General features: G+C 39.2%; 2 protein-coding genes across 2 annotated transcripts; one reads left to right on the top strand and one right to left on the bottom strand.

The window, feature by feature from the left end:
- The first annotated feature begins 560 nt into the window (after nt 1–560).
- Nucleotides 561–7,366, top strand: GHS1 (Ribosomal protein S21 family protein). The gene is made up of 2 exons (XM_011630142.3): nt 561–1,037; nt 6,811–7,366. Exons 1-2 carry the CDS (start codon nt 625–627, stop codon nt 6,920–6,922), a joined length of 525 nt encoding a protein of 174 aa, XP_011628444.1. The 5' UTR covers nt 561–624; the 3' UTR covers nt 6,923–7,366.
- A 1,395-nt stretch (nt 7,367–8,761) lies between these two features.
- LOC18447948 (disease resistance protein At4g27190) lies at nt 8,762–12,987 on the bottom strand. Its single transcript, XM_088857970.1, is given in 3 exon segments — nt 8,762–8,944; nt 8,947–9,327; nt 9,329–12,987. Coding segments are annotated over 3 exon segments (2,730 nt in total). The 5' UTR covers nt 11,610–12,987; the 3' UTR covers nt 8,762–8,876.
- Nucleotides 12,988–13,417: the final 430 nt, after the last annotated feature.

Genomic DNA, 13,417 nt, shown 5'->3' with positions numbered 1-13,417 from the left:
GGTTTAAGAGTTGGATCAAGGCCAATGCTGGCTAGTTAGGCTAGGTCCATCCCCTTTTTTTTTTAATATATATTTTTAACGACCTAATAAAGCTAGGCTAGCCTATAAAACAAGATATGAGCCAGCCCAAAAGCTAGCCCGCCCGAGCCAAAGTTGGCCCGCTCCATTGCCACCCTTACCTCGTATCCCCCCACTAATGGGCACGAATAGAGTTTTTTTAAAAAATTGTTTTATGCGGCGTGAATGGCATTTCTACGTATACAATCCAGAAAGTGTAAACCATCCATGTTAGAGATGGAGGCAAGTAGGTGTTTCATCTAAAACCAATAAAAACTAACGGTCTAACTAATTTTTTATTAGAATTATTATTTTAAAATTTTAAATTTATTTATTTATTCATATTCATGATCTCCATGTTGGAGAATACATGTCCTTAAAAATTAAGCCTTAAAATCTATCTCAAAATTTTTTTTTTAAGAAGCCCGCATTTCTACGTATGCGGGCTTGGCCGCTATTTGCGAATTTTCCAAAATAAAGGAATTAGTACATTTTACGTAGCAACGTCTTCCAGATATAACCCCACCCCTATCTCCACCTCTGAGCAAAACTCTCTCTGTTTCCGCCATGGCTGCTTCATGCAACCTCCTCTCTTTTCACCTTTCAAACTCTCTCTCACTAAATTACCGCATATTCCCCTCTCTCTCTTCCTCAAAGTTTCTTTCTCCTCCTCCTCCACAAAAGTTCTTTACACAGAAATCAGGGAGAAGCCTCTCCTCATGGTCCTCCTTTGATGAAACCAGAGACAAATTCATTGATACGTCTCTCAGAAATGCAAATATTGTGATGTTTAATTCTGGATACAATGTTCAGATAGTGGTGGATGATGATGAACCAGAAGAGGTTTTGTTGAGGAGGTTCAGGCGCGAGGTTATGAGGGCTGGGGTGATTCAGGAGTGCAAGAGGCGGAGGTTCTTTGAGAACAAGAACGAGGAGAAGAAAAGGAAGGCTAGAGAGGCTGGAAAGAGGAATAGGAGAAGGTGGGAATTTATTAATTTGTTTTCGTTTTTGTGGTGTTTGATTCATTTTAAGTTTTTTTTTCGATTTAAGGGTTTTCTTTTGCCCTGAAAGTCTGTGAAATTGGGGGAATTTCAGAGGGTTAGAATTTTAACCATAACTGTGAGAGAAAGGTGATTAGCTACAATTGAACTATGGGAAATGGAGCTTGAGTCTTTAATAACGAGCGAAAGGTTTATTACCATGAACTTACAAAGCTTCAGGTATTTGGAGATAACTATAGTCACTGAATTAATAGGGTTAGTGGTACTTGGTTGACAATTTTAAATAGTGGGAGAAGATGAATGGGCTTCACAGATCAATTTCATGCTTGGTTAATATTTTTTTTTTCCCTGAAATGTTCATGCTTAGTTAAGTTTTGATAACCTTTATAATTAATTTACTCTCAATCTCAGGAGTTGTTATACATTTATGTTTTTGTAATTTTTCTTTCATCCGAGTTTTGTGATATGTATGCAAGTTTAGTTAAGAATAATATGATGCTTTTTAATCCAAATATACATAAACATTGTGCAAGATTACTCAGTTTAATTCTCATCACATCTAAAAGTGAAAAGGGAAATTTCTCTAATTAGAATATATGTGTGCTAGAAATTTTTTTTTTTTTTTTGTAAAATATCAAATCTTGGAAAAGAACGTGTTATCAAACCTTCCTCTGAATTGATAATAGTTCGTACTTTTCTAGTGTTCGGAAATTTCTTTGATGCTGAGGAGAGGGAAAGAGAAGAGCGTACTAAGAGGATAAAAGGGTGAATCGGAAAGGTGAGTAACAAGGTACCTAAAAGGCATTGTATCGTCTTTTACTTATAGGCAGATATCGCTAAAAAGAAGGTGAAGAGGGTTAGCAGCATACAGGTTATGAAAGCTTATTATCACTATGAAGATCTTATTGTGGATTGCCTAGTGCTTAGGAAATGTCAAGGTGTTAATGTAGGAAAGCTTACATCTTCACCATGAAGATCATATTGGGAACTTAGGTGATTCCAAGGTTGACAACTTAAATATTCTGTAAAGATGGGAAAAGTGATGTGGTTTTGATTCAAGATACCCACATAGAGTTGATGGATTGAGCAATGACCAAGTCCATCTGAGGGAAAGGTAGATGTGGGTGGTTGGCTTTAATGTCTAGAGGACCGCCTGAAGGGTGATTCTAATCTATGAGGACAGATATCATTGTGTCAAATTGTTTGGAGCTCAAACTACAAAAGGAGCTTGAGATGCAAACACCAAATCATTTTGTATCATCCTGTGCAAAAAATATACTAATAGGAGATTGTAAGTATGGAATAATATGACGTGTGAGATTTCTCTTAGAGCATTTGGGTGTTTGAAATTGATATTCTAGGATATTCTTCCCTGGAAATAAGGCATCTCCAATGATTTCCAATGATTGACACCCAAATTGGAGGAGAAATCTTATCTTCCTCTCATTTTTTACTCATTTTTGGGAAAAAGATCTTCCAACTAAATAGGTGGAAAATTTATTCTCTGAAAATGAATCTTTTTTACCCCCATTCATCTCTCTTCTGCAATTGCCATCCCTTCTCTCTTATGAACCATCAACCATGTCTCTCTCCTTGGAATTTTCAAGAAATGTTTTCCTGAAGGAGCCAAACAAGCCCTCGATGGGGAGTTGATAAGTGTGGGTTAGTTCTTAGTTAGTTTCTTCTTTATGTCTCTACTATTTAAGGGCAAAAGGGAGTTGGTATTTGCCCCATTTGAGGTGGACCAAATCTGCTTCTTCTTTCTGCTTTGGATACTTGGCCATTCTCGAGAAAATCCTCATGGTGAACCACCTTCAAAATCGTGAGATTGAAACCCCACATGCATTTTTTATGTGCAAGGAGGCAGAGAAGAAGTTCTCTTGTACATTCACTATGCATGAAAGGTTTGAAGCTTCATCCTGAATCTGTTTGAAGCATGTCAGCCTTGTTGAGTGATGCTAATCACTTGAAGTTCTCTGGGTTGCTAGCTGAGTGGATTTGTTACTTAAATAGGATATGTGCTTTTGAGGATTTGCCATCTGACAATCTTTTGCATTAGTTAGATAGAGGAGACTAGCCAAGTTGAAGGAAGAGACTACAATAGTTTTCAATAGAGGTGATGTATACAAAGAGAGGTCTTTAGAGTGATTTCAACAAGAGCTTCTCTGATACACCTGTGCTGTGAATTATCAGTGGATTACAATGAGGTAAGGATCTAGATCTGCCAATTCCAGAAATTTTTCTAGTGTGGAGGAAAATGGGTGGAATGGGACAGGATTCATGGGGTTTGATAGCTCATTTATAATGTTTTAATTTTTGAAAAGCAGAAACTTATAGTAGAAAACTATCGTTGTTCAGGCTGATCCACACTTCATGATGCTAACTAGCATGGCTGACAAGCAGGAGCCAGGAAAACTATAGCCGTTACAGCCTTATTCTAGTTTGCAGGAAAACTGAGAGAAAAAAAGATCTTCTTACTCCAGTAGCCTCTGCAGATCTGAATGCGCTTCCCCCCCCCCCCCCCCCCCCCCCTTTCCTCTCTCTTTCTCCCCCCAACAAAAAAAAATTAAAGATCAACTACAACAAAAGTTCAACTACCTTGATATTACTGTACCTCTGGGAAGACTTTTATTCCAAGTACTTGAATTACATCTACATTTGATGTATAAAGAATGTGTCACAATCTATGACTGCCCAGATATGGGCTATGGACATGCCTACAAGATCCATGTTTTGTTATTTCTTCTTGTGTTCCGAAATTAGTAGACAAGCTGAAATTGCTTAAAAAAAAAGAACGAATATTGCTCCTAATTTCAAGTATATGTGTATTATGGTCTACGTGACTAGCGTTTTCAGTCTGATGCATCTGATGTTTATTTGCAATCAGAATTATTGAGCTAGTATTAGAAGCGTGATGGTTTTGACTGGTCAGTAGTAATTAGGAAGAACTCAAGGTCAAAGGAGCCTTTAGCTCATTTTGAGATGCCTTGTTAGCTCTGAGAGAGGTCTTAGGTTCAAATCTCTCTTGCAGACTAAGTTAATCTACCAAATTATAAAACTAGTAAGAATTTAATGGCAGAAAACATTTTGGGCCTTTCTGGATGCACGCGTTGTTGCCAATAAGTTACAGTTCTTATAAAACTACCATGATTAGCAGACCCCAAATAATTGGGATAAGGCTTGGATGATGATGATGATTAAATTATTCATGATAAGCATGTAGTTGTTGTTTCGGTAAAATCCCTTGTAAAGTTATTTGACGTAAGCTTGTAAGTGGTTTTACATATAAGTTTATATTTTAATTGTTTTTACTTTACTCAGTTTAACTTTATCCGGTCCAATGCTTGCTTTAACTAGCGTGGGAAACGAAGGAAAAGAACCTTCTCTTGCCATTCTCTCTCTAAATGCCATCCTCCAATCCTTGATCACCCGTTCCTCCAAATGCCATCCTCCAATCCTTGACCACCCGTTCTCTCCAAATGCCATTAAAGCCCTGACTGCCATTCTCTCTTGAGCATCATCAGAGCTTTCTCTGTCTAAAAACCAATGGCATGTCTAGAGTCCTCCCCCGTTTTACTCCCTCCACAACCATCATAAAATCTTGCTCGTAAAGACACTAGACCACAGTCATCAGGTGCGTGTACGTTCTCGAGAGCGGGAGCTGGCTCTGGTCTGCAGAACCATGGATTGCTGGAGGCTCCTTATGGTTAGGATCGCCATCTGTATGATCCTATATGAAGGGAGCACAATCCTTGCCACAGGGGAGCACAATTCCATGAGGAAGGAATCGCAATAGTAAGCTTTAAGGGATGGAGAATGATGTGTGGGTTCACAATACCATTGGCCACAAACCTGAATCAATGCATATGAATCAACTCTGAATAGAGAAAACATCATATGCACTGCATCATATACTTGAGAACCGCAGTTCAAACCTGCTGGGAACAAGGATCACAATATAGGGATCCGTGTTCTATCCAAGATTCATAGCTAGAATCGTAGGACCGAGGTTCCGGGGCTGGTACGTGACCTTTCCTACAAGGTTCCAGCAACTATGCATTGGACAAAGTTCTTTTCACTCCATTCGCCACATAAGATCTCCATTACCAAGCTCAAGCTTTCAGTGATTATCCCCATCCAGTTCTTAGAGGTTTCTCTCTCAAAATCATAGGAGTTTTGCTTCGAAGAGAAAGAAGAAGATCCAAAAACCTGAAATGGTGGTTTGGCTGAAACCATGTTAAATCCATCTCTGCTTTTAGGGTTTCAGGCTTGCAACTGAGCTTTTTGTCTTATAGGGCTCTCAAAGAACCCAACTGATCCAACCTCAAATTTGGGTGAGGTAGAGAGCTCTTGTTTGAGTGTGTTGATAGCAGGAAAAAGAAAGGTCCTCTATTGGGTCGTCTTTGTCAGTTTCAAGAAGAGAGTGTTACTGAAGCAGACTCTCTTTGCTGAGCCTTTTGACTCTTATTGTTCATCTTCTCTGCAACGCTTTCTCCATCAGCCATTGGAGACTGGTTTTCGAGAGAGAGGTGGAATATGTTGCAGGAACAAGATGGGGTATAGGAGTTTTAGGTGGAGGGAAGATTGAAATCAACAGGGTTACATTTTGGGAGACTAGAGGAAGTGGTTATGGTGCAGGGAAATGGCTTCCACTTGGAGTTTTAGGAGGGAGGATGCAAATGGAGGGTTAGATTTTTCGAGGAGGGGTTTGATTTTTAGGAGGATGGAGGACGGGAAGTGAGGGCTAGATTTGGATTTTGGATTAGATCTAGAAGGAGGATGGAAACCAAAAGATGGGTTTTCATTACACTTGGAGAAGAGAAATAATGTAGAAAGAGAGTGTGAGTGCTGAGCGATGAGGGGAAATCCATCTCTGGTCTTAGGGTTTCAGGTTTAATAAAATTCCCAAGAAAGTCCTCTATTTAGGTCAAGAAAAATGAATATATTGAGAAATTTTAAGGCTTGCCCTTTTTTGCAAAGCGTACTTTTAGGGATACTGAACCACAGACTCAGCACAATTCCTAAAAATTGGTATCAATTTGGTAAAAAATTGGTGTAAATTGGGTGTGAAGTTAATCTCTTCCAAACAACATATAGCAAAGTACAAACAACTGCAGAGCAATTTTATATACAATATACTAATTATGGACAAAGCAGTATATTCATGATTAAATTATTTGCTATCCAGACAGGCCCTTGGTGTAGAAGTACTACTGGTTATATTTGGTCATGTGGCTTCTTACTTAAGGGTGGCAATGGACCATGCTTGGGCTGGGATAGGGCCGGCCATGGCCTGTTAGAGCCGGCCTGGACCAAAAGACAAATGAAGAAAAAAAAAGAAAAAACAAGACTAAAAGAGGGCCAGGCTGGGCCAAACCGGGCCGCCATTGGCCCTAGCACAGCCCTCGGGCCACAGTTGAAGGCAAAGGCCCAAATTTTTTAGGTACAGGCCGACTGGGCAAGGCCATGCCGGGCCGTCCCGGCCATTGCTAGCCCCATTCTTACTTTTAACAAAATTACCCATTTCCCTTTTCCCTTTGGTACAGAAGTTGGGATTTGAATCTTGGACATTATTTACTTGGATTTTATGCCCTGGCTACTAAGATAAGAGGCCCAACCCCAAAAACTTTACAACCTTATGTGCACAGTTTACAAAACATGCATTGTAAACATTTTAGTAACAAATGCACTTAAAAAGAAATGCTGTATACTAGTCTTACATCTTTAAATTGTTTTTGTGGCTTTTTGATAGACGGGGACCACCAAGAAACACATCATCTTCAGATAATTCGGCAGCTTCAAAGAGGGATTTAGATGATGGTGATGACAACTGGGATCTGCCGGTGGGGGACCTTCCATATTGATAAGACCCCCCTTTCCATCTAAAGTTCAGTTGATAAGGTTTGGTAGCACTTTTGCTTCTTTGATGCTGTGGTTTGCCTTGAACACCAAGGCTTAATGAAGGCAGGTGTCTGGTATCCTTAGGTTTCTCTTTATGATAAATGTGAATTTTAAATTTTTTGATGTAACATCTTTGACAATGCCTGGCCAACCCCATATAGTTGGGATAAGGCTCGGATGATGATGATGGTCTTTTGACAATGCCTTATATGGATGATGATCTTTTGACAATGCCTTATATGGTCAAAACCCAAGCAGCTTAGTTTGTCTAAGAAAAGAAAAGAGTCATGGGCTGTCTTTTGAGCACTGCTCATTTTATGTTGTTGCAAAAACCCTCTATTTTTGTTGGATTGTAAGGTTTAAATGTTGCAATTTAAGGTCTAAATCTTGGTAGTTGTTTCTATCAATTTGAAGGGTGACATCTAGGCCAGATTTTTCTCTATTTCTTTTGCAGTCTTAATACAGATCTTAGTCAATATTTTGGGCATCTGTCTGTTTATATTTCTTAAGAGAAATTATCCTACCAAAATATTTACCCTCATTTTGCTGATAGCAGAACATATTCTCATAGCTGCCTTGGCCAATGCGGACCAAATATAGGAGACTGGCATTATAAGGAAACATTTTGGATACTCTTGTGTGACAAAGATAAGGAATGAAGGCCACAACGCTTCAGTGCACTGATTATGTACATATTGTGATTCAGACATTAGTTTTGTCAGTTTGAAAGAAATGTTTTAGTAATTAGTACTGTGGGTAACTCTTAAAAATAATAATAAAGACATTTGAAGAATTCTGCAAATATATTGTGGACCGTACCTTTCAATATTGTGGATCGTATTCACTCTCTAATTGAACTTGCGGTGCGAATTAATCTGAATTATTGATCAGGTTTCATCCCCAACCCCTTGCAACCTCATCATTTACTGGATAGATTGAGGCCAAATTATCTAGAAGGTAAAACACATACTCAACAAACCTGAGACACACCACTGATGTCGTAAGAAAGAAGACCAATGCCACAGGTGATCAAATGACTCAGAAACCAAATCCCCACCTAAAAGGCAGATATGAAAGATAACAGAGTTGATTGACTTGGAGCTTCATTGCTTTGTTTCGTGGTGAATTTGATTCTTTTTCAATAGAGAACACGTCAAATTCATTCTCCCAAAAAAAAAAAAAAGAAAAAAGGAAAAGAAAACCAAAAAAAGAAATGAACATGCTATGAGGACCAAAATGAGAGATACACCAGTATGAAGCCCATCTCAAGGATCAGCAACAAGTAACTTGACCATAAGTGGACACTTTGATTGCTTCACTGTAGAGTTCCAGAGTACGCTCGTGAAAGTAGCCTTGTCACAAGATCTTTCTTGTGGAATTCAGTTTTCTTTCTCCCGGTTGGAGCCATCATCCGTGATTTTTCATGTCAAATTTATGGCATTTTAATGCTTCCTTTTTTCTTCTTCATGAGTAACACCTGTTTGACCAAATGAATCGAAACTAATAGCATTGGTACCTGCTGCATAGGAGATGAATGGTAGGATACTTGTTTGTTTTTTCCATGAATCTACAACATAAGCATTTTATATTCTCTATGATAATTAGCAGAAAGAAACAATGAGCATGTTAGAGAGGAAATAAAAGTAAAGGAGTGATAGGAATGATAATTAGGGCATGTGCCATCTTCCCCTTCAATTAGGATCCTCGTTTCTTTTGGAAGGAGTCAAACTCATTTTGAGGGCTGAAAAAGAACAATCAAAGAAAACAGAAAATGATTTGTAGGCCTGAGCCTCCATGCTAGCCTTTTTTATTGTCACCATATATTCTGTTTGTCTTCTATTTCGCAAGTTGATAATCATTGCACACATTGCCTCCTTCCAATATGCTCTTTCTCTTGTTTTTTATTTGAACTCAAAATCAAAATAAGAAAGGTTGTAAATCGGACTTGATTGCATCGTCTTCCCATTCCAATTCCTCCCACCATTCTCAATTCTCTTTAGTGATCTTGCATGGCAGGCTCCAAGTGGAAGCTTTTTCAGCTTGAAGCATCTCCTTACGATAATCACCTGCGTGGAAGCCCCAGCTATGGCACTTTGACAAACATTTATTAACAACGGCAGGGCACGAAGAATTATAGTTTGTAATCTCGGTAGGCAAAACTCTTCTGTCACTAGGCCACTAATTACTTGTACAACTCCGTTGCACTGTGATATATTGATGACCTCAAGCATTTGGAGTTGTTGCCGTATTTCTGATGAGAACACACTCTTTAGTTCATGACATCTAAAAAGTGTAATTCGCCTAAGGTTTTCAACTGCATGCCGTGGCAATACACTCTCCCATATGCTCCTTAGTTTCGGTAGGTTATCAAGCTCTAAGTACTCTTGGAAATGCTGCAACCCCTTTCAGATCTTCTCCAACCATAAACCTCTCTAATTCCTGGCAGCCTTTGATAGCCAGCCCTTTCAAGCTCATTTTGTTTACTAGTGTAACATCAATGAAATCCTTGCAATTTTTTATGCATAATTCTCTTGTACATGTTGTGAGTTTTCCAACACTGAGTTTTGATACAACTCCAATGCTTGTGACTGTGATCCCAAGTGAGTTCAGCTGTGTTAAGCTCCTTAACTCCTCGATATCAACTTCGTTCCCCTCTTTTGACCCTTTGACTCCCCAATTTCCGCAGCTTTCAAACATGTTCAATTCCTCCAGAGAAGTTAGTCTTGATATTATTCCAGGTTGAACAGTTTGAAGATCATTAGTTTTGGCTAGCCTTAAGCGTTTCAAATTAGCCAAGTCCTCCATCGCTTCAGGAAGTTTTTTGATGGGGGTAAAATACAAATCTAATAATTGGAGTGGTTTGAGTTGCCCCATTGCTGGTAGCTCTACTAGTTTTCGACATTCTCTCAGAAGGAGGGCGTGGAGGTTCTTCAAGTTTGTCAAGGATTGTGGTAATGAGGAAATCTGAGTTCGACTTAGATCAAGAACCCTGAGGTTTCCCATGCATTCGAAGAATTCACATGAGATCTTCTTCAGGGTAATGTTTTCTTGGAGCAACAATGTCAGTAGACTTGGACAATTGGGCCTATTTGGAAGTCTCTCTATTCTATACCTCATTAATGACATCCTTTCAATGTCTCTCCACAATTCCTCTCTTGGTGCGTCTTTCAGCCCTGCACCGGCTTTCGTAAAAATCTTACCAACTAGTCTCGTTGAAGAAGAAGCAACCCATATTGCTAGATCACGAACAAGGTCATGCAACATCACTTCATTAGTTTTCCAACTATTCTCCATCATTCATGAATCTATGAGGCTCTGAATTATTGCATTTCCTTTGTTTCTAGCATCTGCTATATTGTCAACTCCACCTATTAGTTCTTCAAATATCCAATACTCTACTAAAAAATCCTTCAAAATGGCGTGGTCCTCTGGAAACACTGATGAATATAAGAAGCAACGCTTGACATCATCACCTAACTGGTCATAACTGTATTGCAAAGGTAGAAACACTTGGGATTCCATACCTGTGATCTCTGGTGATGATCCTCGCAATGCTCTGGCTGCATTTTGCCATACCTCGATGCTCCTCTTCTCTCTCATGGCCCTTCCGACTGTAATTAATGCAAGTGGAAGACCACCACATTCCTTGACAACTTCCTTGGCAGTTGACTCTATTGGTGGAGTTTCTACCTCATTTCCTGCTTTCTGACGAAACAAGGTCCACGCTTCCTCCTCCTGCAAAACTTCCACTTTGACGCTTTTATCAGCATCCATTTGGTGACATACTTCTAGAGATCTGGTGGTAAATACAATCTTGCTACCATTTTCTTTGTTTGGCCTGGGAATTCTTATTGCATCAATATCCAAGCTCTTCCACACATCATCTAGGATGACTACGAACTTAAGCTCCCTCAATCTTTTGAACAATTTTTCTGCAATTTGTTCCTCATCATCATCTCCTGAGAACCTCATACCCAATTGGCGCATGATAGCCTTCCTAATTTTGTCTATGTTTGAATCTTTTGATACTGTTACCCAAAATATTGCACTGTATTCACGAGATGCAATGAGGTGATTGTTTACATGTTTGATGAGAGTTGTTTTCCCCACACCCCCCATTCCATAGATCCCAATGATACCAACTTCCTCTTCTCTAAAGAGGCTCATGATATCATTTAGCGTTTTGTTGGTTGTGGTCTGGCCTGCAATGGATGCCACAGGTTTCTCCTCTACCATCAAGGGTGGAGGATTAAAGGCCACCCTCTCAAATGCTGCTTTGTCCTTGTGGGATGCCACGTCTTTGAGCTTATTTGCGACTTCTCTACCCAATTTGTGTCTAGAGTAGCAGGCTGGAAAATGTCCTCCTAAACACCCATTTCTCTCTCTATAATTTTTGTCCAACTGATCCACTTCAGCTTCTATAATGTCGCTTCTGTTTAACCATTCGCGCACCTGGTTTGTGGGTGTCATTCCTTCTCTCTCAGCTGCCGCAACCTCTATCATTACATCTTTCTTTCTCTCACAAAGCTCTTCTTTTTGTCTTCGCATCTCCTCAACATTATCCTGGAGGTTTATGAGGTACCCGATCTGCTGAATAAGGGGAACCCATAGAAATTTGAGTATTTCGGAAATGGGTTCTAAGAAATACATTGTGCTGCTTTGGCAAAAGGCGCACAATGATATTGCTAAGAAGTAAGGGAAGAATGAATTATTTGCAGGGAGATACAGTAGAGAGAAGAGGGTCTTCGAAGCACTTGTAGCGACAAGCTTGTAATATGCTACGTTGTTAAGGACTTGATTTATCAAGGCAAGGGAAGTCAACTTTGAATGTGTGGTGTGGACCAGTTGCTTTGATCATAGTTTGTCAACTATGTTATGCAGATGCCATTCACACTGTCCATACCAGAGTGTCCGCCGCCTGGTTTGATTCTTTGATAGAAATCTTATGATTGGCCCATCTATGTGCAATGTTCACAAACATCAATTCTCATCTCATTCATTCTTTTTTTTCTTTTTTCTTTTTTTCAGGACATTGCGTTGTGGGATTTAGCCACCCTGACTTCTTAGGCGTAGAGGCCACTCCTAGCTGTGACCTTTTTCTCTCATTTATAAACTATTTAGGGACAAAAAGCCTGCTGTTCAAAATTAGCAATAGCAATGCTCATCGAGGTTTTTAAAATTTAAACCACATAACAAGGTAAGAACTATTATTATTTGTAGACAATGGTGTCCATAATGCACCATATTTTTACAATATTGATGATTATAAGTTATTTGGATCTTTGGTTGGGAACAGCGTACCACTAAGAAAGCATGCGTGAGTCAACAAAAGGCTAGGGGAGATTTTTTTAACAAAATACTATGTCTATTTTTCTGGTGTATTTTTTCAGTGTTAAAAAAATACAGTAAAACAAACACAGGAGCTAAAAAAATAGGCTCATCGAACCCAAGATCCTTTGTAAAGGAGGCATCAAAAGGCAGCTATTCTAGCCACCACGGCACCATGTCTTTTGACAATTACTGTTCAAAAGGGCAGGTTATACTATATGTATTTTATTTTTTTAATAGGTCTGAAACCAAGCGAGTTCCTCGGACTTGCCTGAGCATCTCGTCTCAGCCAAGGTCCGAGTACCTTGGCTGAGTGGTGTTTCAGAATACTGACCATGGGTGCACACCATATTACTTGTACTTAGGATTTTAAAAATAGCCGATCTGAATCAAAAATTGCTAGCCTGGATCAGATTTGGAGGTTAGGTAGGAAAAATTGTTGATATGGATCGTGAATTGCCAATCTGGATCAAATGAAATGGACAGCCTTTGGTCACCGGGTTGAAAAGAAAAAACTATTGTCTAGGCTTCTTCTTTTTTTTCCAATGGATTTGTTTCACAAAATGAGAGAGGGTAGTCCGGTCAAGGGTAGAAATAATATTAATAAGGTGAGGCCGAAGGTCGATAGAATCCACCTCCACAGAAAAAGAGAAAAACAAAAACAAAAGAAAAAAAATAAATAAAAAAAGGCTCTTATTGCATAACAAACAAACCCATTAATTAACGATAAACGTGTATGATGTATTGCTGTTATCTACATTAAAATATATGCGGCTCCTATTATCAATCTTTCGATTTCAATGGATGATTGGAATAGCTCGTCTTGTCACAATGTCATTGAGTAGGAAATTTTTTTATCAAAATACACCTAACTTCTCTACTACTTGAGGGCAAAATGGATTTGGTACTTGCTGCATTTGAGGTGGACCAATTCTTATTCTTCTTCTCTGCTTTGGATACTTGACCATTCTAGCACAAATCCTCATGGTGAATCACCTTCAAAATCATGAGATTGAAGCCCCACATGCATGCTTCATGTGCAAGGAGGTAAAGTACACAGAGAATCACTCTCTTGTACATTCACTGTGCATGAAAGGTTTGGAGCTTCTTCCTTAATCTGTTTGAAGCTT

The sequence above is a fragment of the Amborella trichopoda genome, chromosome 2 (genome assembly GCF_054954075.1).
Source record: "Amborella trichopoda isolate Santa Cruz 75 chromosome 2, AtrichopodaSantaCruz75HAP2 v2.0, whole genome shotgun sequence".
NCBI lineage: Eukaryota > Viridiplantae > Streptophyta > Magnoliopsida > Amborellales > Amborellaceae > Amborella > Amborella trichopoda.
This window is presented reverse-complemented; position numbering and strand designations above follow the sequence as displayed.

What these genes read in the sequence shown, in the direction of transcription:
- GHS1 (XM_011630142.3), top strand. Translation starts at nt 625, where the DNA reads ATGGCTGCTTCATGCAACCTCCTCTCTTTTCACCTTTCAAACTCTCTC. An exon ending in GGAAAGAGGAATAGGAGAAG is followed by an intron (nt 1,038 to 6,810) that starts GTGGGAATTTAT and finishes GCTTTTTGATAG; the next exon opens with ACGGGGACCACCAAGAAACA.